Genomic DNA, 27,589 nt, shown 5'->3' with positions numbered 1-27,589 from the left:
CTATTTAGTTTCAGACTGTGCGATGGCGACATTGGGCTAAGAATTGCGCGTTATGGAATTGTATAACCCTTGAATAGTAATTTCTTAAGAATTTTCCCGTGATAGAATTGTACTGAGCTCTATCATTTCCTGAAGAGGCGCGATTGTCATGCTTATGTTTCCGATCCGTAATGTGTTAATGTATAAAATTAACGTTGTTACTCTTGGAGACTGCAATGAAAAAGCTTTTTTGTTGTTGTAGCGCCAAAAACATTCCCCATACATGTACGAGGAGTGCTGCTGAAGATACAATCCTTGGCCGGATATGTAGCAAATCCGACTGTCGGAGGGGAACGCCATGAAAAAGGCTGCTGTCATTCGGTCGTGGCGTAAACCAATAGATCCTTCCATTTATGGATTTACATCACACACCACAAATTGGAGTAAGGAGTGAGCTCAAGTACCCAACAAAGGATGCATGAGCCAATTATATATATATGGTACATATGTACATATATGCTAAGTTGTTGTTGTTGTTGTAGCAGCACTTACATATGGGGACTGCTGCTGAAGTGACAGTCCTTGGCCGGATATAAATTCGGGTCGTTCCGGTAACATAGAACCGACTGTCGTAGGAACATATATGCTATTGTTGTTGTTGTTGTAGCAATAATAATTTGGTTAATTGTAGCAGGTATAGCAAAGTCCTTGATAGCATAATATTATATGTTATACGCCCCAGTATCAAGGACTTTGCTATACCTGCTACAATTAACCAAATTAGAGACATAACAGCTTGGTTGCCCCTAAATAAAATTTGCTTACTTCTGATCTATTGTTTTTACTGTGGAACCCGAATTCACGAGTTCTAAAGCTGCACTGCATAGGAGCAACTTCGTAAAGTTAATCGGGAATTTCATTGAAATTTTCTGGCAATTGCATTGAAATTCACTCGGAAGTGTTTTACAAAACCTGCACGAATATTCCAATAATGTCCTTGTTTTGCATTTTGCTTTTGGCTACAAATAAACTTGTTGTATATTGTTGTTGTTGTTGTAGCAGCATAAACATTCCCCATACTTACGTACGGGGAATGCTGCTGGAGTGACAGTCCTTGGCCGGATATAAATCCGGGTCGTTTCGGTAACATAGAACCGACTGTCGTGGGAACGGTATACTTTTTTCTTTTACTTAGTTTTCTTTCTTCTACTTTTTTTTATTTTTAAATTATTTTTGCTACTGTATTAGCGTTAATATTCCATTCAGTGCTCATCTATTGAATTTTATTCTTTTCAAATTATGTTAGTGTAAGCTTTTAGTTGTTTGTTGTTGTACAAATAAAAGACAGAATTGGCTTAGGTACACAAAAAATATTATATGAAATAAAATACTTAAATAAAAAAAAAATTAAAAATACCAGTTGGAAAGAGTACCAGCTTACTAATTTAATTTTATAATTGAAGTTTTTATTCATCTTCACAATATTACTTTTGTTTCTTCCTCTGAGTCGCTATCAGCATCTTCTAATGGAAATAAAATAAATTACTGTCTCATCTCAAAAAATACTCTGTTCTATTTACAACTTACGTGTCAAATGTTTTTTAATTAATGAACGTTTCGACTGCTTCTTCGGGTTTCTACGCATTTGTTTTTCCACTTGCTGTGACAGGCTGCGCTCACTTTCTTCGTCCTCCTCAATGACGTTATCAGAACACATACTTTCAATATTACTTTCAGCGTCATCATCATCCGGCACCCATTTGATATTAGATTGGTTGGATTCCAGTACCGCAGTTTGGGCATCGATGGAAACGACTGTATAAAATGTAGGTAACAATTAAATACGAAATTATACAAAAGCATTACATACTATTTTGCTTCTTTTCCGAGCCGTCTTCATCACTCTCCTCCTCATCACCGCTTGTTTCCATAGCATTTTCTCCCTTCACCTCTGGCGTTTCTTGCAATTTGAAATTACGTAAACGCAATGCCAAGCGGTTCTCTGTCAATGCGGTAATTTTATTAAGGCGCACGCATTCAGTGAATCCCGGGTTTTTGTTATCCTCTCGTGCCATTGTATCTAATTCTAGTGTTTCCTTAACGTAATCCACTACGAATTTAGCACGGCGTGCGGCACGTGTTGCACATTGTAGTAGAAGTGTAGAGCTTGTGAGGGTTGTCCCACCCAAGTTTAGACAGCACAATTCGCGGAAGGAATTCAAACCGAAGACCATAGCTGAATCGGCTGTGCGTTCCTCTAACACGCTGGGATCGGCAACTGCCAAACGGCCATCATCGAATAGACAATAACTAACACAAACCGGATAGTGATGCATGACCATAGGTATAGGTTCCTTTTCTGCAGCGGAGTGTATGTGTACATCGTTATCAATGATGCTAACATCCGGACGCTTGAAATGCATCAGAGCGCTGAGCGCGGCCACTGAACAACAGTCTAAAAAGCAACGAAATTAAAATTCAAAAGCACTTAATTAGTTTTTTTTTTTTAATTCACCTATTAAGTTGCCTTCATGATTGAGAACATTCAAGTCGATGCGCAATACCCACACGCGTTCCTCTGTTGTGACACAAAGTGATTCCAAATCAACACAACGTGAATCTTTGAATGTTCGCTCCAAGGTGCGACTAATTCGTACATTCAATTCAGAGTTGCGACCGGACTCGAAATGTGGCGCTGCCATCTGTCCCAATTCCACATTGATGTAAATCAAACCCTCGTTAGGACGCGTCGACTTTGGGACACCCAACTCACAGGAAACTTGTGCTAGCACCTTAGTTTCACCAAGCGCTACTAGAGCGCTGCCCCAATCGGCACCGAAATTGATTGTTATTTTACGAAATTCATCATTTTTTCGACCATCGAGGCGCTGAAACGTAATGTGAGATAGTAAAAATGCAGGTTTAATGAAAATACCTCCAGCCACCGCGTGTTCGACGCGTCACTTTGGCTAATTACCAAATTCTTTTTGACTGCTTGGGTGATGAAAGTACTTTCAATGGTTGAAAGTGGCGTCTCCTTCATGTTAAGGTGTCACACTTGTTCTTAATAGCTGGGTGAACAAAGTTTTTTTTATCGAATTTTACCGCTCGGTGTTTTCTGTACACTTTTATGTTTATTGCAACATTGTGAGGTTAGGTTTCGCAATATTTACGAATTTTAAGAAGAGAAATGGGAAACACAACAAGACGGAATGACAAGAAAATGAAGAAGAGCGAAATCGAGAATCTTAGTTTCGAGACTCGAACTGGACTGCCTGTAGGAAATTATTGAGCGACTTACGATAGGTTGACTTTCCTGAAATACGAACTCAAAACTCTTTTGGCACTTCCTAGCATACTTGTAATTGCCTTAATTTTTTCCTGAAAGCCATTTACATTGCATAAATAAGCAGTCCCACTAATTTATCCTTATAAATGTATATAAATGTGCCTTATTCTGTATGTATTTTCTTCTTTCGCTAAAAGGCTGATTACATAAAATGATTTTTCACTGAACATTTATTGTAATTGAATGGTGTAAACGGACTTTTAACAAAACTGGCCAACTTTAAGCAATTAAATGTTTTTTATTTGGAGTCGCACAGTGCGACCGATTCCCGAAAAGCTGGCCAAAACTCAAAAAATTAAGTAATTGATTCAAAATTTCTTACTCGGGGGTTGTCGGGGTCGCTGATTACGAATTTGATCTTAAAATTTTGAAAATCCACCCCCTTCCACCCCTATTGGCCACCCCCTCACGTGAAATGGCGTATATTCTAGAACATAATCAAGATGCATGTAAATTTATATGTTTTCGGGGTCGCTGATTATGAATTTGATCTTAAAATTTTGAAAATCCACCCCCTTCCACCCCTATTGGCCACCCCCTCACGTGAAATGGCGTATATTCTAGAACATAATCAAGATGCATGTTAATTTATATGTTTTCGGGGTCGCTGATTACGAATTTGATCTTAAAATTTTGAAAATCCACCCCCTTCCACCCCTATTGGCCACCCTCTCACGTGAAATAGCGTATATTATAGAACATAATCAAGATGCATGTTAATTTATATGTTTTCGGGGTCGCAAGGTAGCAAGTGGTAGCAGCTGAATCTTGTTTTATTCAGTAACCATTACTTTTTTGAGTAACCTTTAATAGGTTTCAAAGCAGCATATGATGGCGTTGTAATACTATACAGTTTGAAAACTCAAATTTTATAAAAAAAAAATTGCAAAAAATGTATCTACGTATTGCTGCAGCTAAAAATTTTGTGTCGAGGTATTGATATGTACTAAAGATTTCTCGTATTTTACTAACCTTCCGAAGATGATTCCATTTGGTTTTGTTCAATTTACTCCATTACAAAATCTTTCAAATGTGTACAACTTTCACTATTCATCGACAGTAATACGATGCTCAAACGAAGGCCACGTTGCGACTGAAAATACAGAGGATACTTAGGGTACAGGACGTTGCTATGAACGGTTTTCACTACTCAAGGCATTACTGTAGCCAACCCAAAGACAAAAAAACTCTATCTAGAAACTTTTTTTTCGACTTTTGGCCAGCTTTTTGGGAATCGGCCGCACTGTGAGTCGGTGCAAATTTCGAGGTCGACGCAAGTGCTGAGTTTTTTCCATAAAATTAAAATCGTTTTTTTTTATTGATAGCGACCCAAATTTATTTGTTATTCTTATATTAAATAAAGTGCATTTAAAGCGATAAGTTTCATTTGAAATTAAAGAAGTTTTCGATTTTGGTTTGCTTTGTATGAACTTGCTTGTTCAGTACCACACTCTTTCCCAGCCTTTGCAGCGTCACAACATCGTTTAAGCGAGCACTCTTTTGCCCACCCAATCGAAGCATATATTGAATGCTGATATTGCCTCCTCCGATGCAATTTTATTCGTATTTAGCATTACGTCATTGAATGCTTGACCCGACTGTTGCGCCGTCTTCATTGCAGTTCTCTTCATTTAAAGCTATGGGCTCCTGTCAAAAAATGGGTTGATATAGTCACTCTTATTTGATAATTTTTCTCTGCAAATTTTTAGCGATCATACTCCATGCCTCTTTTTAAACTTTGCCCAACTTAACCATTGCTAGCGTGGAGGTCTTCAGGCTTTTGCTGAATTTGGCATGTAATAACTTGGCTTTTTCTTTCAACATATCACTTGCAATTCGTAAGTTTTTGGCCCTTTGATCCGCAAACCAATTGAACAACGACTTTTCCATTTTTGGAAACTGAGAAATTTTAAGAGTTTTTCCTTTACCTGGATCAGATTCAGATCGCGTAAAAAACTTGTTTATGGACTGTTCATATTGTTAATACGAGTTCTTGTTACTCTATGCACGTGAAAGTTTTTATCTAATGCAAAAGTCAACGGAAAAGTGGAATTTCGTTAGTAAAGGAATTAGACGGTACTTCCCCTAAATTTATTCTGCGGTTTCAGTTTAAAAAATGTCATTACAAGAATGACATCAACGGTACTTCCTCGAGCCTTATTCTCAAAAATGCAACGTACATAAAAAGAGCTCAAGAGAAAGATAAAACAAAAAAAGTTGCAAGTATTGAGGTAAAAATTTTCTAATCTCGCAAGTAATGAGTAGGCATTGAAAAGAAAATGTGTCACAACAATCGAGTTTCTACTGTAATTGGCAATTCAGTGCGTTCACATATGCAGTAATTAGCAATAAATCCACAAAATTAATCTATCCGTTCACATATGGCAGATTACCGCCAAAATTTATAATCAATCAGCTGCCAATACTGTATTTAAAAAGTGTGGTAATAATCTGGGATTATTATATAATTATTTTGTAATCTCAGACTTCGGGAGAGAAATTTTGTATGGGTAATCTCACTTTTTAATTACGGATTGGGTGTCAAGCACGAAAAAGTAGGACCGAAGAAACTAGTAAATAGTTTTTTTTTAATACTGCCGCGAAGCTTTTCGGGTATAAGAACAACGACTCTTCTCATATGCTTGTGATTTGCTTCTAAAGCTTCCTCCGAGAAAAACCCTGTAGGAAAAAGTTTTAATGAATATAATGTGTACATAAGCGAAAACATTCTTTATTATTAATTAGTAAATCGAAAAACTGTATGATTTCGCAGTCATGTACCGCAACCTTATGCACTTTGCTTGACAAAGTTATTATTTCAGACATTGCACAAAAACTGCAATTTTTTATTATTGAAGTGAAAGTTCTTTAGAATCGTTGGGAGTGATTTGAGAAAAAGTGAAACGAAAAAAGGGACACTCTTGGCTACGAATATTACATATAAACGTAGCGACGAACTAAATAACTTTTAGGCCAGCGCCGACAGCATGGCGCGATAGCCGAGCGGCTAGCAATGTGAGCTTCCGATCCAAAATTCTTGGTTCGAATCACAAGAAAAAAAATTTGTTTATACAGTTATGTATTTTATTTTATGATATGTTTATGAGGAGCTTTTTTTCATGGCAGAAATACACTCGGTGTTTTGCCATTGCCTGCTGAGGGGTGAGCGCTATTAGAAAAATAGTTTTCCTTAATTTTGGTGTTTTCACCGAGATTCGAACTGACGTTCTCTCTGTGAATTCTGAATAGTAGTCACGCACCAACCCATTCGGCTACGGCGTTTGTTTAATTTTACTGATGCAAAAATGAGGAAAAATATATGAATAAAGTTTGCTTACTGTTTACACATTTTCCAAAGGTGACGGAGAACCAAAAAAAAGTCGATTTTCAAACAAATACGAGTGCATATGTGTAATTGTGTTAGAGTTTCGGTCACGCCCCAGCAAAACCTGCGTGCATATGTGTTTGTAACATTCAAAAAAATGTAATTGTGTTAGAGTTTCGGTCACGCAGGTTTTGCTGGGGACGCTCATAATAATATAGCAACCGCGTGTGTATTTTTATATTCGTAAATATTTTAATTTTTAAATATTTACCGCAATTATGCCGAAAAATAATACAGAAAAGTGTCGTGAGTATCGCCAGAAAAAAAAATCAATAAATAGCATCACGGAATTCATTCACGAAAATTTAATAAAGTATACACCAGAAGTATCGCGGGTACTTAGAAAAGATTACGATAAGGTTCCAATGATTTTAAGTGGCGATTTTAACGTAAATTTTGCATTGGACACAGCGGTTCCTTCAATTGACTTTCTCAATACAATATTCAATTTAAAAATGTGTAACAATCGCACTGAATCGACAACACGATCAAAAACAACAATTGACGCGGTATTTCAAAGATATGTTGACAACATCGAAACCAAAGCATTTGTATCATATTTTAGCTATCATAAGCCACTCGTATCATTTGTTGAAATTGGAAACATTGAGGATGAATAATAATAAAATGAAGAAAATAAAATATGAACTTTATAGCAATATTATAATGAACCTATAATTATCCCGCCCCTAATGCTGCTTTCGTCTTATTCTCTCTCAGTTTGTTTTACGGAAGGTTTCACTTCTATCGCGTCTAACCGTTAGACTGGTTTTTTTTTTTATTTTACATAAACATTATCATTTTTCGAAATCTATAATTTTTTTTTTAATTCTGTAGAAATTATTTTATTTAATTATATTCCAAAATTTATATTCTTATAACTTTCTACTTTATTTTATATTGAAATAAAAAATATGAAAATAAAAGACTTTGTAAAGACTTTGGCTCTGTAAAATTCTTAGTATTACTTTAGTGACTTGCTAGCGGCATATAATTAATTTTATAAGGAAATTTCGGTTTAATTATTTTTAGTTGATAAATTACCTTTACGAAAGTACAGGTTCACATTGCAGACAATGAATTTTTCGATTTTTGCTCAATAAGGGGTCGATTTTTTTCCTTGGTTTTAAAAGATTTTGAAAATTGTTCTGTCTTTTACCTTTACACTCTCTCTCTCTTCGGGTTCCGTATTTCTGTGGAGAACGTAAGTGCATACTACTGTAGGCAAAAAGGTGAATTTGGTTGTAAAATGAAAAATCTTTATTTATTCTTGTAAATCAATTTCATCCCCTTCAAAATAATCCCTTCTCGATGAAATATACTTATGCCAACGATTTTTCCAATCCCCGAAACATGCCAAATAGTCCATTTCCGGTATAGCCATCAGCACCTTCTTCGATTCAGCTTTTATCTCCTCAATCGACTCGAAACGCGTTCCCCGGAGTGGTCTCTTGAGTTTTGGGAATAGCCAGAAGTCACACGGAGCCAAATCAGGCGAATACGGTGGTTACGGAACGATATGCGTGGAATTTTTGGCGAAATGGTCACGAAGAACGAGTGCAGTGTGAGACGGTGCATTATCGTGATGCAAAAACCAAGAGTTGTTGGCCCATAATTCTGGTCTTTTTTGACGAATTGCTTCACGTAAACGACGCATAACGCTCAAATAATAATCCCTATTAACAGTTTGGCCAGGTGGAAGGAATCATAGTGCACCACACCACGAAAATCGAAAAAAACTGTCATCATGACCTTTATTTTTGAACGACTTTGACGTGCTCTTTTCGGTCTGGTCGCCTTTAGCACGATATTCGCTTGATTGGTCTGTTGTTTCAGGGTCGTAAGCATAAATCCAAGTCTCATCTCCCGTAAAGATACATTTGAGCTTGTCCTGATAGTCTGAAAGCATTGTTTCACACACATCAACGCGACGACTTTTTCCAAGAAATTGAGAGTTTTCGGTACTAAACGAGATTTGACTTTTCGTAGGCCCAAATGGTCTTTCAAAATGGTTTTCACAGATCCTTCTGATATTCCGATCATATCAGTAAGGTCTTTAACAGTCAACCGACGATTTTTGAGTACTAACTCCTTCACTTTATTGACGTGTTGGTCATCTGTTGACGTCGATGGTCGTCCGGAGCGCTCCAAGTCATCAACACGTTCTCGACCCTCTTTGAAGTCTTTGTACCACTTATAAACATTTTTCTGCGACATGGTCGAATCACCAAATGCCTTCTGCAATATGCTAAACGTTTACGCAGCCGAAATTTCATTCCGCAAACAAAATTTGATGGCACTTCTCTGCTCAATTAAATCAGACATTGTAAACATCGAAAAATGCATTCTTGGTCGTTTGGTAAACACAAGCGTAAATATATTATATTACTGATAATTACATTCACATAAAAGTTGGCCCAGATGTTATTAACAGTGCTGCCAACTCATGAAAAAAATAACTAGAGCGAAATTTCAATCCCGCGAAGTTTGACAAATAAATTCACCTTACTTTTTGCCCACAGTAGTATACCATGTGTGTGTTCAGTTTCGGGAACAAGAAAAAGTCATAGGGGGCCAGATCAGGGGAATACGGTGGCTGTGGGATCATTAATGTGTTGTTTTTGCCCAAAAAGTCGGGCACAAGCAGCGATGTGTGAGCAGGGGCGTTATCGTGATGCAAGAGCCAATTTTTGTTCTTCCACAAATCCGGGCGTTTCTGGCGGATTGTTTGGCGCAAATTGCGCGTAACTTCCAGGTAATATTCCTCATGATGCACAACGCCCCTGCAATCGAAGAAAACAGTAAGCAAAACTTTTATATTCAACCGCTTTGCGCGCTTTTTTCGGTATTTGTACGTGCGGCAGCTTCCATTGAGAGAATAGAGCTTTGGTTTTCACGTCATAACCATAAACCCACGACTCGTTACCAGTTATGACCCTCTGGAGCAAATTGGGGTCGTCGCGGACAGGGTCCAATATCTCATTAGCAATGTTCATGCGATGCTGCTTTTTGTCGAAATTGAGCAGTTTTGGTACGAATTTTGCGGCGACCCATCTCATGCCCAAATCATTGAAAAAAATCGAATGGCATGAGCCAATTGATATGTCTAGGTCCTCAGCAACTTCACTAAACGGTGATTCGACGATTGGCCAATACCATTTTCTTCACTTCATCAATTTTTTCGTCTGTTGTTGAAGTGCTCGGGCATCCGGCACGCCGGCACGCTTTTCCTCGTTCACATCTTCTCGGTCTTCTAAGAACATTTTGTACCACCGATAAACGTTGCTTCGGCCAAGGTAGCTTCTCCGTATGACACAGTCAACATTCGGAATGCATTCGCGCACTTAATTTCGTTTTTCACACAAAATTTGATACAGGTTCTTTGATCCATCTTTTTGAATAGGTAAAAATCGAAGACGAGCCGAAACACGTGCAAGCAAAGCAGCTGTCAACAATTAACTGAACATTCAAAATAGCCGAACTCCTCGGCATGAGTGAGAGACATGAGTACCAACATATCGCCACAAAAAAATCGAAATTCGAATATACATAACCTACGAAAATTCAAAATTCGCGATACTTTTTGAACACACCTCGTATAGTAAATATGTAATAAATAAGTGAACGCTTTGACTTACCGATGAATTAACAAAATACATTGACGAGTTAGCAGAAAGCTGTCGAATACAAGAAAAGCAGCAAAGCACATCTCATCTTCTTTCAGTCTATCCAGTCTATCAGATTTTCAAGATATTCGAGCTTTAGCTTTGTTGAAAGCATCCACTGTCTGAGTTATGATAAGAAATGTTGTTGTATTTGTGTTAGCAGCATAAAACACTCCCAATATATTTTTGGGGAACGGTGCTGAAGTGGCAGTCCTCGATCGGATGTAAATCCGTGCCGTTCTGGTAACGTAGAATCGACTAATTTGTGGAAAGTAAAAACGTAGAACCGCGATCACATTCAGTGCTTAAAAGACGCAATAGGACCTAGTAATCTTAATGAACTTGCATATTTTGATTGCAAATGAAATTAGAAGATATTAAAAATTGAAATATTATATTTAAAATTTTTGAAACTTTCCAATGTAATAATGAGAAGTTCGAGTAAGAAGCTTTGCATTGATGCGAGTATACAAAATGTTTGACTTCTGGGGAAGATAAATTATGTAAATTTTATTTTAAACTAAATTGCGTTGGTACCGTAGCGAAAGTAATTGTAATTAAATTTGATAATGAAGATTCTAATGAAAACGGCATGAAGCCCGAGCGACTCCCAAATGGGAGGTTGCAACATAAACCCCTGAAAAATCTCCACAGTACTAATTTTTACGGCTACATCTTAGAAAAAAGAAAGCCAATATCAGGTTTTAGAAATACTTCGTAGGTATCGTAGGTAGGATCAAATTTTATGCTCCCAAGTGCAACTGGAGTGTTATTCAAATGCTTTGTGATTGACAATATTTCTTTCTTTTGTTTTTTGGGCATAACACGTTTCTATGTTATGAATATGAATTGCTCTGGTTCTTAGATATAGAAGTTATTAATAATTCGACTACGGCGCTACCTATCGGAATTCTTACCCCAAGTGCTTGTAAAGGGTTGATGTACACATTTTTTCGATAGATTAACGCGTTAAAATTATTGAAACTTATTATGAAAATGGTCGATCTTTAAGAACAACATATTGCAAAATTCGTGATTCTTTTGGTGGAAATAATCATCCGAATGGGTTAACAATTGAAAGGTTGGAGAAAAAATTTCAAGAAATTGGTTTTATCGAGGATAGAAAAAGCACTGGCAAACCAAAAACTGGATGTTCTGTTGAGAATATTTCTGCATAAGGCAAAGTGTTGCTAAACAACCTTCAACATCAATATGTTCTCAACGTTTAGGCATTCATGTATTGACTGTTTGGCGGATTTTACTTTTAGAAGTACTTAATTTGGACATTTCAATGGGGTAATTTTTGCATAATTTGGTGGCCGCCGTAGCTGAATGGGCTGTTGCGTGATTACCATTCGGGAGTGCGTTGGTTCGAATTCCCATGCATGAACATCAAATTATAAAAAAAGTTTTTCCTAATAGCAGTTGCCCCTCGGCTTGCCGTTCGGAGTCAGATAAAAAATATAGGCGCCTCCATTTGTGGAATTTTAATTTTTCACATATAATTATTGAACGACGTATTTTGAATAAAAATAGTGAAAACTGAATGAATCTAAATTTTTACAAGTTTTATTTTATGACAACATCTAAAGCTGTCTTTTGAAAGACCCTTTATTAAGTCCACCAAGTTTCATTGAAATCGGATGATGGGTACGGCAGCGCATGAGGTACAAATAAACAAAGAAATCGAGCCCTAACCTCCAAAAGACCTTGCGTACCATTTCGTAATGCCCTCAGGAATACAACATTCGGGAACTCCTGTCTGTTGTATATTTGTGAGTTTTAGAGCGCATACCCTTAAAAGGGTCATAAGTCTGCTGGGATCCACTAGATGGCGCTGAGGCTGATTTATTTCGAATAATGAAGCCTATGCCCTGATGTAGCTTTCTTGATGTTGCCTTATAAATGGAGGGTCCAACACTTTTATACCGTGTCTGGAAAGGCGATAGTATTTGAGAAGATTTTTGAAATACACTTGAATGCTTGCCGCAGCCCTTGCCATCTAACCAAGGGATAAACGCTAAAAAAAAAACACTTTTTTCATGAATTTATTGTAGCGAAACGGTTCAAGTCAGTTTATTAAAAGTTGTTGCATATTATAAAGTAACATTTCAAGAATATTTGATAAAATTTTCATGTAAAATTATTGGAAAATGAGCGAATGAGAGCACATTTACGTAGACGTCTTTTCAAAAATACATTTTGCAGTAGTCAGCATATCTCAGCGTAGAATCATCTGAAATCAAAAAAATCGAATAATTTAGTTAAAGTATGAGTTAAACTTCCCCCCAACGTTTATTTTGACGATTTATTTTCATTTTCAGCCATTTGGTAGTCGTTTGAAGTAAAAAGTGATTTTTGACGAAAAAATGCAGCCATTTTGTAGGTGTAAAACCACCTTAATATAAAAAAAAATGGCGAAAAAAAACGTTGGCGGGAGGTTTTTTATATGTAAAATATGTGTGTAAAATTTCAAAAGGATCGGTTGAGTAGTTTTCAAATGCCAATGACTACGCACTTTAAAAAAAAAGGTTCGAGAAAACCGCGTTTAAAGTTTTAAGTTATCTCGGCAGATGTTTGAGGCGGCTCGGCTTTATGCTCTATAACTTAAAAAGTTTTGCTCGGATTGACTTAAAATTTTAACACGGTATTTTTGAAATGTTTTACTACAATAACATGCAAAAAAAAAATCGATTTTTATCCCTTACCCCCCCCTTAAGTGATTAAGTGGAAAACATTAAAATTCTCAATATTTAAAGCATGAACACTAGCTTACAAATTTGGTACTCATTTTGATCCAGTGCACTATTTTTGATTGGCTTATACCCTGACCTAAATCTGTCTCAGTCATGAGCATATCTTCATTAGTTTCGTACAATCTTTTACTCAGCACAACCTCAATTTATACAGAGTTCTCAGAGTAGTGTTTCAGGGAATGAGGAAGTAGATGAAAGGGCGAGGAAAGCGCTGGAAATAGGGCTTGGAGAATCCAGTTCAAGCATACATATTATATTCACCAGTTGTGGAGCAATCACTAACAGCAGGTGGACTAATCTGAACATCTGTATATGTACTATCGATTCACTCCAAAGCGAATATATTAGCTCTTACGAGAATATTATTGAAGTACTGTGCCATTGGTTATAGACCGCTAGGTTCGGATCCCCGTAAAAGGATTTCCATGGGAGTTGTAGATATGAGGAAGAGGTAGCCCCTTTTAGCACTTCCTGTGTTTCAGATTTTTTGAGATTTTCTTCGATAATTTGAATTGTTTAGGCAGCGAGGCGCTGATCAGACTCACTAAAAATGGATATTCAATTGGCGCGGGCCGATTTTGGCGCCCTGTGGCAGCCATTTTGTTTTAGTGACATCTGTCAAATCTTTTGTTTATTATTCAGTTGTTTATGCCAAATCATCATGGCAGGTTGCACGATTGAACAGCACGTTCAAATGATAAAACTTTATTATCAAAATGAGTGTTCATTAACGCAAACGTTGCGCGCATTGCGCCCATTTTTTGGTAGACGTGGTGGCCCTTCCAATTTCTTATGGCCCATATTGAACCATATGGACCTAGACGACATGTGGTTCCAGCAGGACGACGCTACGTGCCACACAGCAAACGCCACGATTGACATTCTGCATGCATACCCGCCCTTATTGAAAAACCCTTTACAAGCAGTATCCATGGCAACCGAGTGAACTATGTGTAAAAGTAAAAAAGTCGTTCTGAATAAAAAAGTTGGTGCAAAATTAATCATCTAATTTTATATTTTAATAGGTTTTTTATTAAATAAAAAATAAATATATTTTGAGCAATGGAAATCTTTATTTTGATCGTTACGCGCTCCATTGCTTGTCTGTTTGTAATTCTGCAGCTGTTTAGTTCACAAGTGTCAAATATGATTGACGTACGACGCAACAGCCGAATGGGTTGATGCCTGACTCTCATTCGGGAGTGCGTACTTTCGAATTTCCGTGCATGAAACAGCAAAATGAAAAAGTTTTTTTCCAATAGCGGCCACCCCGGGTAGGCAATGGCAAACCTCCGAGTGTATTTTTGCCATAAAAAATCTCCTCATAAAAACCATTGACCGTTCGGAGTCAGCTTAAAACCGTAGGACCCTCCATTTGTGGCATAAAACCAAGCAAAATAAAAACACGCACACCACAAATAGAAGGAGGAGCTCGGCCAAACACCCAATAAATGTTGTAAGCGCCAATTATATATTTTTTTATTTTCTATGACGCCATTTGCGCAAATTATAAATCTTCCGAAATGGTGATTAATTTTGCGCCATCTAACAAAGTTTTCTCCCAAACAAGTGTTGAAGGCTCGCAAAATCAACAAGTTCTTTTTAATATATATATAAGGCAGGTGAATGTTGTAAAATGAAAAAAAATAAAGTCGCTTAATTTATTTAAATTTAAAATTTGTATTAATGATTGCTCACGTATACATATGTATGTATGCACGTATGTATATCAAATAGGACTTATAGCATAGCATATAGAATATAAGAACACTTGCCAAGAAAAACAAAAAGTGAAAATAGAAATTTAAAAATAAGTAAAAAATATGAAAGAATGCACAAATGAGAATACATATGACTTTCGCAATCTCGAAAATGTGCTAGGATCTGAATAAAATTTTGAATATTTACTATGCAAGCAGGCTGAGTTTTGCCGACACTGCCGTTGCTGTCGTGCAACAAAGTTAATCGAGCTAAGAATACCTGTGTAATGGACTTTCACACATATACATATATACAAAAGTGTTATATACTTATATATAGCATATGCAGGCACATACATACGTACATACATATGTTTTTAAAAAGCAAATTTCATATGTATCTACCAGCATCGGCTATTTAATGCAGTACATACATAACTTCATACTAATATGTGTGTGTGTGCATGCGTGTTGCCAACTATGTCTGCTTTATATTGTTTACGATTTTTTTTTTAACATTTTCCACTCGAAGTATGGCTATTTTACGATGAGCAGATGCCATTTGAGTGTACTTGTGCACATACCTACATATTTATTCAAACAGATAAAAATATTCGAATTCCAGCCACTAACTACGCCCGCAACTAAAACACATACATGCAAACTTACATGTATGTGTGTATATATATGGGCATATTTATATGAATTGGCTAACACATGGAAATTACTAAAAATGCACACAACGCCTGCGGCTCACACTCCCGCACATACACACATATTCTCGCATACACACACCTACATATAAGTAAAATAAATAAGACTAAAAGCAGAGAGTGGCAAAGCAGCATGAAAAATAGCCGCCCGCAGCATTAGCGGCTGGCTATAAGCAATGACCAACTCTAACTGTAAAGGCAACCAACCGAACACATCTGAAGGAGAGCATTTCATTTTATTTTTTGAAAAATATATATTCAGAAACATCTCTTGCTTGCATAGTACATTTCCAAAAATAGTTTTTCTGTGCTAAAAATTTTATATTTTGGCAGATTAGTTGTTTTTTTTCGTCTAATTTTACTTCTTCTCATTGTTTTTGTTGTTTCTTTAAATTTGTTCGCTTCAACTTGGGTTGCTTTCGAAATATTCCAAACACATACATACATACATACATATATTCCGAGCAAATAGATTGTATGAATTTGTAGAAGCTTTTTATGCATGAAAAGTTACACATACACATGCACGCAGATACACACACAAACATACACACATTCTCACCCATCTTAGCTGCTTTATTTGTGTAGGCGTTCGCCTGAATTCTGTATGTAAATAAAATTTGTGCATTTGCCTTTAGGTTCTCTTACTTTGCACACAAAACCCCTTTTTTGTTTGAAGTTGCTGTCGAAGTCAGGTTTACACAAAAAAAGGTATGATAAAATACCACAGAAATTCATCTGCTGTGACCTTTCATCTTTGCCTCGTTTTGTGGCAAGCCTATCAACAGATGCGTGTGTATGTGTGTGAGAGTGAAAATGTGCCTACAAATTATAGGATATGATAAAAGTTATGGATGCTATTACTCACTTTGTGCAAATTTCAATTGTTGAAAGGTGAACACTTGTCAAAATAAATTTCACACTACAAATAATTTTATTTTTATGTTTGTTGCTGTTGGTTTATCAACGCAAGAAGTGATAGGTATTTAATTTAGTATTTTTTCCAATTGAAGTAATCCCATTATTCGTTTGACATTGCTCGTTTACGCAGTATTTAAAATATTCATTCATTTATAGCAAGAAAAATTCCATTTATTAAAATAAAGGGTGGTCTAATATTATATTTCGTTAATTTTGTCAACTTGTTTCTCGCTTGTTTGTTTGTTTACAATAATTTTTAGCAGGTAGTTGCACTGCAAAGTTTTTGATATAAACCGTTGTCTGTTGACAAGCATGCAATGTTGCCACTGTTACGATATTGGAATATTCACTTATTAACAGCTGTTCAATAATTTTTGCGATTCGATAACAGAGGCCATTGAACGTATGTGAAATTTCATTTCAATCTGACAATTCATTTTTTGATTACAAGCCATTTAGTATCGACATGTTACAGTATTTTCAACAAAGGAAAAACTCAGGTATCATGCGATGATTGAATTTTTATTCTGGAAGGTTTAAAAGCAACGGAAATTTGTGAAAGAATATTTAAAGTTGATTAAGGACTTCTCCGCAGCAATTAGTCCCATAGAGAGATGGCTTGCTGAATTTAAACGTGGTACTACAAGCCTTGAAAGCGATCCAAGTCAAGGATGTCTAAAAACAGCAATAGCACCAGAAATCGTACAAAAAATACAGGAAATCGTATTGGAAAATCGTCAAGTGGCTGAAAGAGATTTATTAGAAGCTCTAGGTATCACATGGGTAGTGTAAGCAATATTTCGACTGAAGTATTGGGTTTCAGAAAGCTGTGTCACAATGGGTGCCCATTCGATAACTATTGAGCAAAAACACATTCGAATGCGACTTTCTCAGCAACATTTTGACTCTTTCAAAAGGATAAAGTGGATTTTGTGCATCGATTCATTACTATGGATGATATTTGGGTCTATCACGATATCCTAAATCAAAACAGGGGGCTAAAGAGTGGTGTGAATCTAGTTCGTGTACAGAAATCGACCAAGAAGATGTTAGCATCAGTTTTTTGGGATGCGAAAAGAATTTTGTTAGTGGATTACTGCAAACTGGTAAAACAATAAATTCTGAATATTTTTGTGCTCTTTTAGACTAACTGAAGGAAAAAATTCGTGAAAAAGACCCAGTTTGTAAAAGAAAAAATTATTTTTCATCAGGACAATGCACCGTGGTACAAGAGCATTTTGACAATGGCTACAATCCGTGAATTGGAGTTCAAATTGCTGGAACATCCACCGTATTCACCAGATTTGGCACCTAGCGACTTCTATCTGTTTCCAAACCTAAAAAAATGCATGCGTGAAAAGCGTTTTCCACCAAATGATGAGGTAATAACAGCGATGGAAGCGTATTTTGCAGCCCTTCAAGATTCTTACTGCAGGGAAGGAATTCATAAATTGGAATCTCGTTGGAACAGGAATATTGACCTTTGAACCATAAAATTATGTTTTTTATCGAACCGCAAAAGTCATTGAACAACCTAGTATCTAAGATTTTTTTAAACTCAACATGTAAATACATTTATATACATTAGGCCGGGTCGATTTGTGGGGAGGCAAAAAAATCGCCCATTGCTCTGTGAAAATCATATTCTAGGGATCAAAATAAGAAACTTTGCCGAAGGAACCATACCTCTAAAACGAATTCTGATGTCCCCCAATTTGTGTCGAACTTTTAGTGTATTTTGTGGGGAGGCAAAAAAATCGCCCATTGCTCTGTGAAAATCATATTCTAGGGATCAAAATAAGGAACTTTGCCGAAGGAACCATACCTCTAAAACGAGTTCCGATGTCCCCTAATTTGGATCGAACTTTTTAGTTTCTTTTCTCATGTAAATGGTGATATTTTGAAATGATTGTATGGGGAACCCCCCAGGGGAGTTCCAGGGGGTGTGCCAATGGCATGGGTGGATCGGCCGTCCAAAGTTAGTGGGGGTCGGTCATACATTTGGACTCGATTGGAGCACTCTAAATGGGTCAAAGTGGGATTTTTCGTTCGACCCAAATTGGGGGACATCAGAATTCGTTTTAGAGGTATGGTTCCTTCGGCAAAGTTTCTTATTTTGATCCCTAGAATACGATTTTCACAGAGCAATAAGCGCTTTTTAAATCGACCCACCCTAATATATATAATATATTGTACAAGGTGGCGCAAAATTAATCATCCAATTTCAATAGCTAATTCCTACTCCTACGACTTCTTCCCATATAGAAGGTGGCACAAAATGTATCATCCAATTTAGTTTTTGCATAACTTTTTTACTAAAAAAAGAAAAAATGATTTTGAGTGATGGAAATCTTTCAGTTGACTTTTACGCGCTCTATTGCTTGTTCGTTTAGTTCATAAGTGTCAATATGATTGACATATGACGTCATTTGCAAATATTATAAATCTTTTGATAGAGTGATTATTTTTGCGCCACCTTGTGTATTAATTCGTTTGAAATTGGTACCAACAAAACAGTAAACTTTGAAGAAAATAAATACTAATTGCGCAGTGCGGTGATCCCTTCATTTCATTCAAGATATTACCTGTTAAGACAATGACTGGTATAATATACATACATAAATATATAATATATAAAAACCCTTTGGAAGCTATGTTTCTGCTAAGCCATCACAAAGGTCGGAAAATGTCTACAATAGAAGCCGCTTTTTTTTTCAATTTCAGACGTTTGTTAACAAAAAATGGTTACAAATTTAATCTTCAAAATAATAGCCATCGCTAGCGACACATTTTTCGCATCTCTCAGGCAATTTGTGGATGCCGCACCAAAAAAATTGGCCATCTTTGGCCGCAAGCCAATCATCGAATCATTTTTTGGCTTTTTCGTGAGAATTGAAGCGCTGCTCGGAAGGTGCGTGGCCCATCGATGCAAACAAATGATAATCGGAAGATGCCAAGTCTGCTGAGTAAGCCGCATGCACCAACGGTTCCCAATCGTACGTCTCCACCAATTCCCGGGTCGCTCTTGTTCGGTGTGGCGGTGCTTGATGACAATGAAAAATTACTTTGTGACGCCGATCGGCATATTCTGGGCGTTTTCGGTGTATAGCCAATTGTCGTAGCATCCACCGTCAACTGTTTCACCTGGTTTTAATAGCTCGTACCAAATCATACTCCTAGCTACATCTATGGAGTAATAGCTGAAGTCTCATTTCATAGGTATATACCTGGTACTTAAAAAATAAATTCACTTTGTAAGAAAGTGGAACCATAAATTTAAGGCTGATGGCAGTGTCGTTGATATGCTTGGCAAAGGTTTGATTAAAACAACCTCAAAAAGCGATGATAAAGCCATTAACAATTTTGTTAGTAAAAAATCCTACTCCAAGCCTTAGGCCAAGCTAAAGCTTTCATCGGAAAGCATAAACATTTTCATTTGCACAATCAGACGGAGATTGAAGGAACCTGACATCAGAAATTGGAGCACATTTCAAAAACCTTTTCTAACTGAAGCGCATATTCAAAACCGTTTATTATGGGCAAATGAAAATTTGAATCGTGATTGGACCAAGGTTATGTACACAGCGAGTAATCTTTTTGTTTTTTTGGAATTCTTGGTGGAAAGCTTGGGTTGATAGAGGCACAAAATGAGAAGTGTACGCCATATTAGCTATAGCGGGCCCAAATCAAATGGGACGTACTTTTTCCAATAGGAGTTTTTTGACAGATCACGCGTGACTACTGTCAAACTAAATACATAATTTTTTTCACTGACATTTCAACATGTAACGACTTACGCTTCAACAACGTTTACAAATCGTACAATTGTATTATGAAAATCGATGCTCTGTGAAAAGTGTTCATCGCGCGCACAGGCCATCTTATGGTGGACATAACCATCCTATTGAAAGCACTATTCGGCAAATCATCGACAACATTGAGAATAGTTTTACATTAACGACCGATTGGACTTCATACAACTCGGAAGAATCGATTCGGCGCCGATCTCAACAACTTGTCCCTTCTTATGGAACGACTTGGGCGATTTTACGAAAAGATCTTGGTTTGAAGGTGTATGAAATACAGCTAGTAAAAGATTTGAAGCCGGCCGAGCTTCCAAAGCGTCATAATTTCAGTCGTTGGACTCTTGAAAAACTTGCCGAAGATTCGCATTTCGGTACCCAAATTTTGTTCAGCGTTGAGGCTTATGAAAACAACCCATTGGTGCGGCCTATGGGCTCGAGGAATCATCGGTCCATATATCTTCAAAGACGAGGCTAGCGCTAATGTAACAGTGCATGGCAAACGCTATTGCGTCATGATAAACGACTTTTTGATGCCGGAAATTGAACCTCGTGATCTTCACAACATTCGGTTACAAAAAAACGGCGCTACTTGCCATACAGCCTGTGAAACAATGAATACACTGCGTCGTCGTTTCGGTGAGCAATTTATCTCTCGTCTTAGACCAGTGGATTGGCCACCAAGATCGTGCGATATCACACCTTTGGGCTTTTATTTGTTGGGGGATGTAAAGCGACTCATTCAAAATTGTTGTTTATGGACGACTGAATTACGGCGCAGTTGGGGCAAACATTTGAAAGGGATTATCTTTGAAAAATAAATGTCACGAATGGTTCTACACAAAAATAATAAAGATTGCCCAATCAATTTGAATTTTCGTTGTTCTCTTTCAATTTAAAATCCGATGCCTCTAAATTGAACACGCCTTGAATTGATGACTCTGAGTGTGTTCATGGAGTTGAGGCTGGAGAGTTGTCTGATTCCCTAGAGATGTTAACATCCTTCTTTCATCGGAATGGTTTTGTGACTATTTTCTAAACAATAGCGTTTGCTATTAATGAAGACAGACCTTCATGTCGCCTTTTGAAGCGTTATAAGTTACGGCGCTTTCTGGATGAGACTATCCCCATTTTTTCAGATATTCAAGCTGCTTTTGGGCTCTTGCAAATCTTATAAACAAATCAAGGCTGGCACGCAAAACCAAGCTCGCGATGAATGAAGTTTCCATTTCCGGCTGTCGTAATATCAACGACCTTAATGAACTTAAGGGAGTATTGAATCCAGTCCAAGTAGGCACTTTGAATGGTGCTAAATTCGTGAGACTACTTCAATATTTCGCTTTGGCTATTCTGTTATAATTTGGTTATTTTAGTTTGTATTTCTTTATACTCAATATTATTGAGGCTTCGTGTACAAATTTATTGCCACTAAAAATAATTTATAGAGATTCAATAAAGATGTGTTCAATATCAATAAATTTCAACTAATTTCCATTTCATAAATTTGTTCGCCGTGTTAAATAACATTTTGGCATTTCTTCCACTAGAATAAATATTTATTTCATTTAATTAAGAAGATAGACAGAAATATGCAAATAAAAATAGATAAAAAATGTAAGTTTGTAAGTAAATAAGAAAATGAAAATACCTCCTCGAGGTAATATACGTAATAAATAAATAAAACTATAAAAAGCGCATACAAGTATGTGTATATGTCTATATGTCTAAAGGAAAAAAATTTACACAGCACCAAGCAACCAAATTTATAATGGCATATATAAATGTATGTGTGTAAAGAAATATGTGTGTGCATTTCTTTGTAGAAATCTATATTTTGGAGAACATAGGTAAATATTGGCAATTGTATACATTTTACACAGTCGATATTCACACCTACGAGTATGTATGTACATATGTAGTGAAATAAACAGGCAGCTCAAGCCATTGAGCTACATTGGGTAGGAAGTTCTTTGAAATTCGATTATTTTACTATTCAATGTGCATAATTTTGGAATTCACTCTACTTTTATATAAAAAGCTATCTACTGTTTTATAAAAGCCTACTGCTATTCTTTAAATTAACTAAAAATGAAATTAAATATTATATCACAAATGGGCATCAAATGAATGGCTTTTGTATAGCTGTAATGCCGAGATATTTGAAAATATGGTTGCTAAATATTTTAATATAATATTTTATGAATATATACCTGCAGCCATTGGTAGATATCAAACAAAAAATATTCAATATGTGGCCAACTCAAAATTCATAATACAATAAAATAAAATTTTTTGAAAATTTTACACATGAAATAATGAAGGCGCATTTATATTTAAAACTATAAAAAGTTATTATCATCATCACAATATAAATACGCCAAACTAAAATATTAAGTCCCTATTTTAGTGTACCGTCCTTTTAATTTCAATGAAAAATGCATAAATTGAGAGGAAATAATTACTTCGATTCAACAGCTCAACTACCAGCATTCTCACAGCTGTTATAACGGGTCACTCCGCTATTGGTACCATATCCAGTAGAATGGGTATACCTCACAATGACTTCTGCCGGAACTGTGCAGATGAAGAAGAAATTAAATTGGTACAACACCTCCTCTGTGAAAGTGCTGCACTTCAAAGAGCTGTGGCAAATATCTTGGCGATTATTTCTTTGAAGACCTGGGAAATTTGCAAAATGTCTCACCGGAGAGGCTAGTTACCTTCTTAGAAATATCTAATGGGTTTAAGGAACTTAGTTAGGGGATTCAAATCAATCAAAAATCAAATGCAGGCAACACAATGGGCCTTAGGGCCACCGAGTGTCCTTTCTTAAATAAGCAACCTGACTAATCTAGCCTAACCCTTTAGTGCAGAAATGATAACTCCGATATACATTGTTGGAAAATATAATATAAACAAATATATTCAAGTAATTTTTCAAAATTTTATTCTTTATTTTTGAAAACTCCGGATATTTTGTGCCTTACAAGCTCAAACAATTAATGCAAATTAAGAAAATAAAAATCCTCTTTTCCAAATATTCTACAACATAATAAATTTTCATCCAGTTTAAGAAACGTTCCCTGATTAAAACAAAAAGTTTTGCCACAAAAAATCAGTGTTTTAAAAAAATGCTTAAACATGGGGAATTAATTTAGTATTTCGTAGCACCTGCTGCTTGTTTTAGGATTTCTTCACATCTGCAATGCATTGAATTTATTGAATTTGCACATTTATCTATTTATGGTTCCACATTTCTTCGCTCACAAATACTTTGAAAGACCCAATTATCTTTTTCAGTTCTGCGTAAAGATACCCAATTGGGTTTAGGTCAGGAGACTGCGACGGCCATTCTAAAACATTCACTTTTCCTCTCTCAAACCACTCCTTTGCTAATTTTAATGAATGCTTGGGATTCTCATGCAAAAGTCTATTAATATTCTCGGACAATCTTTTCAAAAATAATCAAGAAATTTTCAGCTACAAACATCTATTTGATTTATTTAGTTATGCCTATGATAAAATATGGTAAAGGCATTTGAAATTAAATAGATGCACACAAAGCAAATTAATATGATTATAATTGAGATGAGATCATTCTTATACTTATAGATTATAAAGATTTAGAGTGCGATATGTCTGAACATCAAATAATAGAACAATTTTTTTCTAATAGCGGTCGCCTCTCGGCAGGAAATGGCAAAACTCCGAGAGTACTTCTGCCATGAATGCTATGCCCTCCTTTGTGGAATAATATCAACACTAGGCCGGGTCGATTTGTGGGGAGGCAAAAAAATCGCCCATTGCTCTGTGAAAACCATATTCTAAGGATCAAAATAAGAAACTTTGCCGAAGGAACCATACCTCTAAAACGAAATCTGATGTCCCCCAATTTGGGTCGAACTTTTTAGTTTCTTTTCTCATGTAAAGGCCAAAAATGGTGATATTTTGAAATGATTGTATGGGGAACCCCCCAGGGGAGTTCCAGAGGGTGTGCCACTGGCATGGGTGGATCGGCCGTCCAAAGTTAGTGGGGGTCGGTCATACATTTGGACTCGATTGGAGCACTCTAAATGGGTCAAAGTGGGATTTTTCGTTCGACCCAAATTGGGGGACATCAGAATTCGTTTTAGAGGTATGGTTCCTTCGGCAAAGTTTCTTATTTTGATCCCTAGAATACGATTTTCACAGAGTAATGAGCGATTTTTAAATCGACCCTACCTGTCTAAACTATGTCGAGAAATCACTAGATGGTACTGGAATCGACGTCATACTCTGGACAAAAGTAAAGGCTAGTTGTGGCGCCGAGCTTTAGAATTATTCACCTTCCTCGTTGAATCCTCAAGTACCCCTGCTGAGTCCCATCGATCATGTTAAGTCAAGGTGGCGGATCCTGATTTACGGTGATAAAAGGTAGGAGAACTGCCCACATTTTGCAGAAATAGAAAGCTCCACATACATTTTTATTTCGTTTAGTATGACGGCCTCCTATAAAAGTAATACAAATTTACACATTTTCGCAGCTCAGAATTATTTTTCTTCTTAGTTCTTAGTCTCTGCGCCAACTTCGAAAAGGCACGGCTGGCATTTCTTCTTCCTTTTCTGTAAGAACTCCAATAACAGGAAAATATTAGTCCTTTCAAAGCATGGAGATGCTCAGATTAATTCTCAACAGTTTGTCTATGCACAAATTCTTCGGGAAACAGTGTTTAAGTGACTTGCGACACATTAATGGTTTTATTTTGAAAACTCAAGAGCCAAAGAATTTGAGAATGAGTTCGCCTCTTTTAAAGCTCTCATTACTTTTAACTCGCTCTAGAAATAAAATAATATTACTCCGAAGGCATTTTTGAGGAAATATGAAAATGTATATATGAAAATAATGGACTTAAGAGGGAAAATTGAGTCAAATGCTGCACTTATAAAATCAAACAAAAAGAGAATGAAATAGCCTTCTACTATGTATCAAAACAATTAGGAAGTACTTAGTGTTATGAGATCCTCTTATGGATCATCCTTATGGATCCTCACACTTCAAAGGTCTAAGAGCTTCCAATAGGTTCTACTTCATCAGTGCTTTAATTAAGGCTCAGTAAATAGATTCGCTATTTGCTCGCTCGTTAATAAAAATAACAAAGAGCAGCGGGCGCGAGATGCTACTCCGGAGAACACCAGATGAGGCAGTAAGAGAATGAAAACAAATACAAGCAACAATAACAATGCACATACAGAGAGATAAGTTCGATACTACCCAGTTTAAAAAAATGTAATGAAACTGGCTACGTAACTTGGAAATTAAAATATGTAGAATGACTGACTTTGTTGAATGTTTTCGAGAAGTCCGGGTACACAAACTTTTAATCGTTCTTTCCCTTGCGTCTGAAACACGTCCGCAAGGAGAAGTTCTTTCTCCACTGCTATGGTCCCTACTAGTTGATGACTTGGTGCAGCACCTAAACAATAAGGGATTTATAACCATTGGTTATGCAGATGACATATCTATTATAATAAAAGGCAACCATGAAAGGACACTAACAGACTTAATGAAAAATGCCTTGAACGCAACATGGGAATGGTGTAAAAAGGAGGGGATGTCGATCAACCCTAACAAAACCACAATTATTCCCTTCACAAGAAAAAGAAAGTTGGAGTTTCCTATATTGAAAATAAATGAAACAGTGATAGAACTAAAGGAAGAGGTCAAGTATCTAGGTTTAACCTTAGATAAAAAATTCACTTGGGAATCACATATAAATAATATAACAAAAAAAAACACGAAATCCTTGTGGACAACCAAACAATTACTAGGCAGGTCCTGGGGCCTCAGCCCTAGTATGGCCCTCTGGATATACACCCAAATAGTTAGACCAATCATACTGTATGGGGCACTAGTATGGTGGAGAAAATCTATCCAAAAAAACAGCGATAACCAAAACTGGGAAAAGTACAAAGGCTTGCTTGCCTATGCATCACAGGGGCTATGAGAACTACCCCAACAGCTGGCATGGAAGCACTCCTTAATCTCCCCCCCCCCCCCTTCATATAGCAATCCAAGAGGAAGCAGCTACGCAAGCACTCATGCTACACATGAAAAAAAATTTCAAATTAGGCAACCTCACCGCTCACCTAAGTATCCTAAATAAAATCAAAAACACCATAAGCATGGCTCATGTTTCAGACCACATTGACTCAACCCTCTGTTTCACAAAAGGATACACAGTTACCTTTCCTGAGAGGATCGAGTGGAAAACAAACCCAAAATGGATGAATGATGATTCACAAAAATAGTACACTGATGGTTCAAAAACACCTTATGGTGTAGGAGCAGGAGTAGTGGGGCCCAGAATCCACAAATCATTCACTCTCACCAGGGACACCACCATCTTCCAAGCGGAATTATACGCAATAATGGAAGCAGCAAACATTATGTAACGTAGAAACAACAAGAGAGTAAAGATCAAAATACCCTCGGATAGCCAATCAGTTTTAAAAGCTTTAGATAGCTATGCCTACAACTCAAAAACTCTCTTAGAATGTCGCAAGGCACTCAATAACCTGGCATCCAAAAACAATGTCTCATTAATTTGGGTACCAGGACATGAGGGATATGACGGGAACGAAAAGGCAGACTTTCAAGCCAAAAAAGTGGCAGATGTAAATTTCATCAGACCTAGTCACATGTTTGGATTTAACAAAAACAGCCTAAAACAAAAAGTAAAATTCTGGGCCAGAACTCTATTAAATCAGCATTGGAACAACGTAGAGGGTCTTAGACACTCCAAAAAGTTCCTAAGCTTCAATGCTAAAAGAGCTAACATGGCCCTCACGTTAAACAAAAAGAGCATTCGCACTCTCACAGGCGCCCTCACGGGTAATTTGACCTGCAACAAACACTTACATAAATTAGGCATAACTAACATCAGCACCTGCAGATTTTTCTGCGAAGATGAGGAGTGTATAAAACATCTCATCATCGAATGTCCGGGGTTGACGCATCGAAGGAAAAGGTTTTTAAACAAGTTCATGCTTACAGATGAGGACCTTCAATCACTCCCTCAGAAGGAGCTGGTACAATTCATAAGCATACTTAACATACAATAGACAGCATAGGGTGCACAATAGATCAATATGGTCGCAGTGCTAAAGGCCCATACCTTAACCCTTTACTACCATTAACCATTAACATTCCCTTGCGTCTCATGCCTTGACTTACAAATCCTGCTTTCATACGGGTTTTCTCGATGCCCTTGTGAGCACTAAATATAGATAAATTCTCACAATGCATATCAAAGTTACCAGTTTTGTTTAAATTTATGGC

The 27,589-nt window shown here is 36.7% G+C and overlaps 1 protein-coding gene across 2 annotated transcripts; it reads right to left on the bottom strand.

Moving 5' to 3' along the window:
- Positions 1 to 1,393: 1,393 nt before the first annotated feature.
- LOC129239149 (exosome complex component RRP45) lies at positions 1,394 to 3,170 on the bottom strand. Of its 2 annotated transcripts, none has more exons than XM_054874477.1 (5): positions 2,957 to 3,170; positions 2,495 to 2,867; positions 1,850 to 2,434; positions 1,567 to 1,794; positions 1,394 to 1,499 (listed from the first exon to the last, which is right to left on the bottom strand). In XM_054874477.1, exons 1-5 carry the CDS (start codon positions 3,020 to 3,022, stop codon positions 1,456 to 1,458), a joined length of 1,296 nt encoding a protein of 431 aa, XP_054730452.1. In that variant the 5' UTR covers positions 3,023 to 3,170; the 3' UTR covers positions 1,394 to 1,455. The 2 variants fall into 2 exon arrangements, with proteins under 2 accessions (XP_054730452.1, XP_054730451.1); XM_054874476.1 differs by having other exon boundaries at positions 1,394 to 1,502; positions 2,957 to 3,166.
- Positions 3,171 to 27,589: the final 24,419 nt, after the last annotated feature.

Source organism: Anastrepha obliqua, chromosome 2 (genome assembly GCF_027943255.1).
Source record: "Anastrepha obliqua isolate idAnaObli1 chromosome 2, idAnaObli1_1.0, whole genome shotgun sequence".
In the NCBI taxonomy this organism is placed as follows: domain Eukaryota; kingdom Metazoa; phylum Arthropoda; class Insecta; order Diptera; family Tephritidae; genus Anastrepha; species Anastrepha obliqua.
This window is presented reverse-complemented; position numbering and strand designations above follow the sequence as displayed.

Coding starts and splice junctions, on each gene's coding strand:
- LOC129239149 (XM_054874476.1), bottom strand. CDS start 3,022: ATGAAGGAGACGCCACTTTCAACCATTGAAAGTACTTTCATCACCCAA. Junction 2,435..2,494: donor TCATGAAGGCAACTTAATAG/GTGAATTAAAAA, acceptor GTTGCTTTTTAG/ACTGTTGTTCAGTGGCCGCG. Junction 1,503..1,566: donor AATTAAAAAACATTTGACAC/GTAAGTTGTAAA, acceptor TATTTCCATTAG/AAGATGCTGATAGCGACTCA.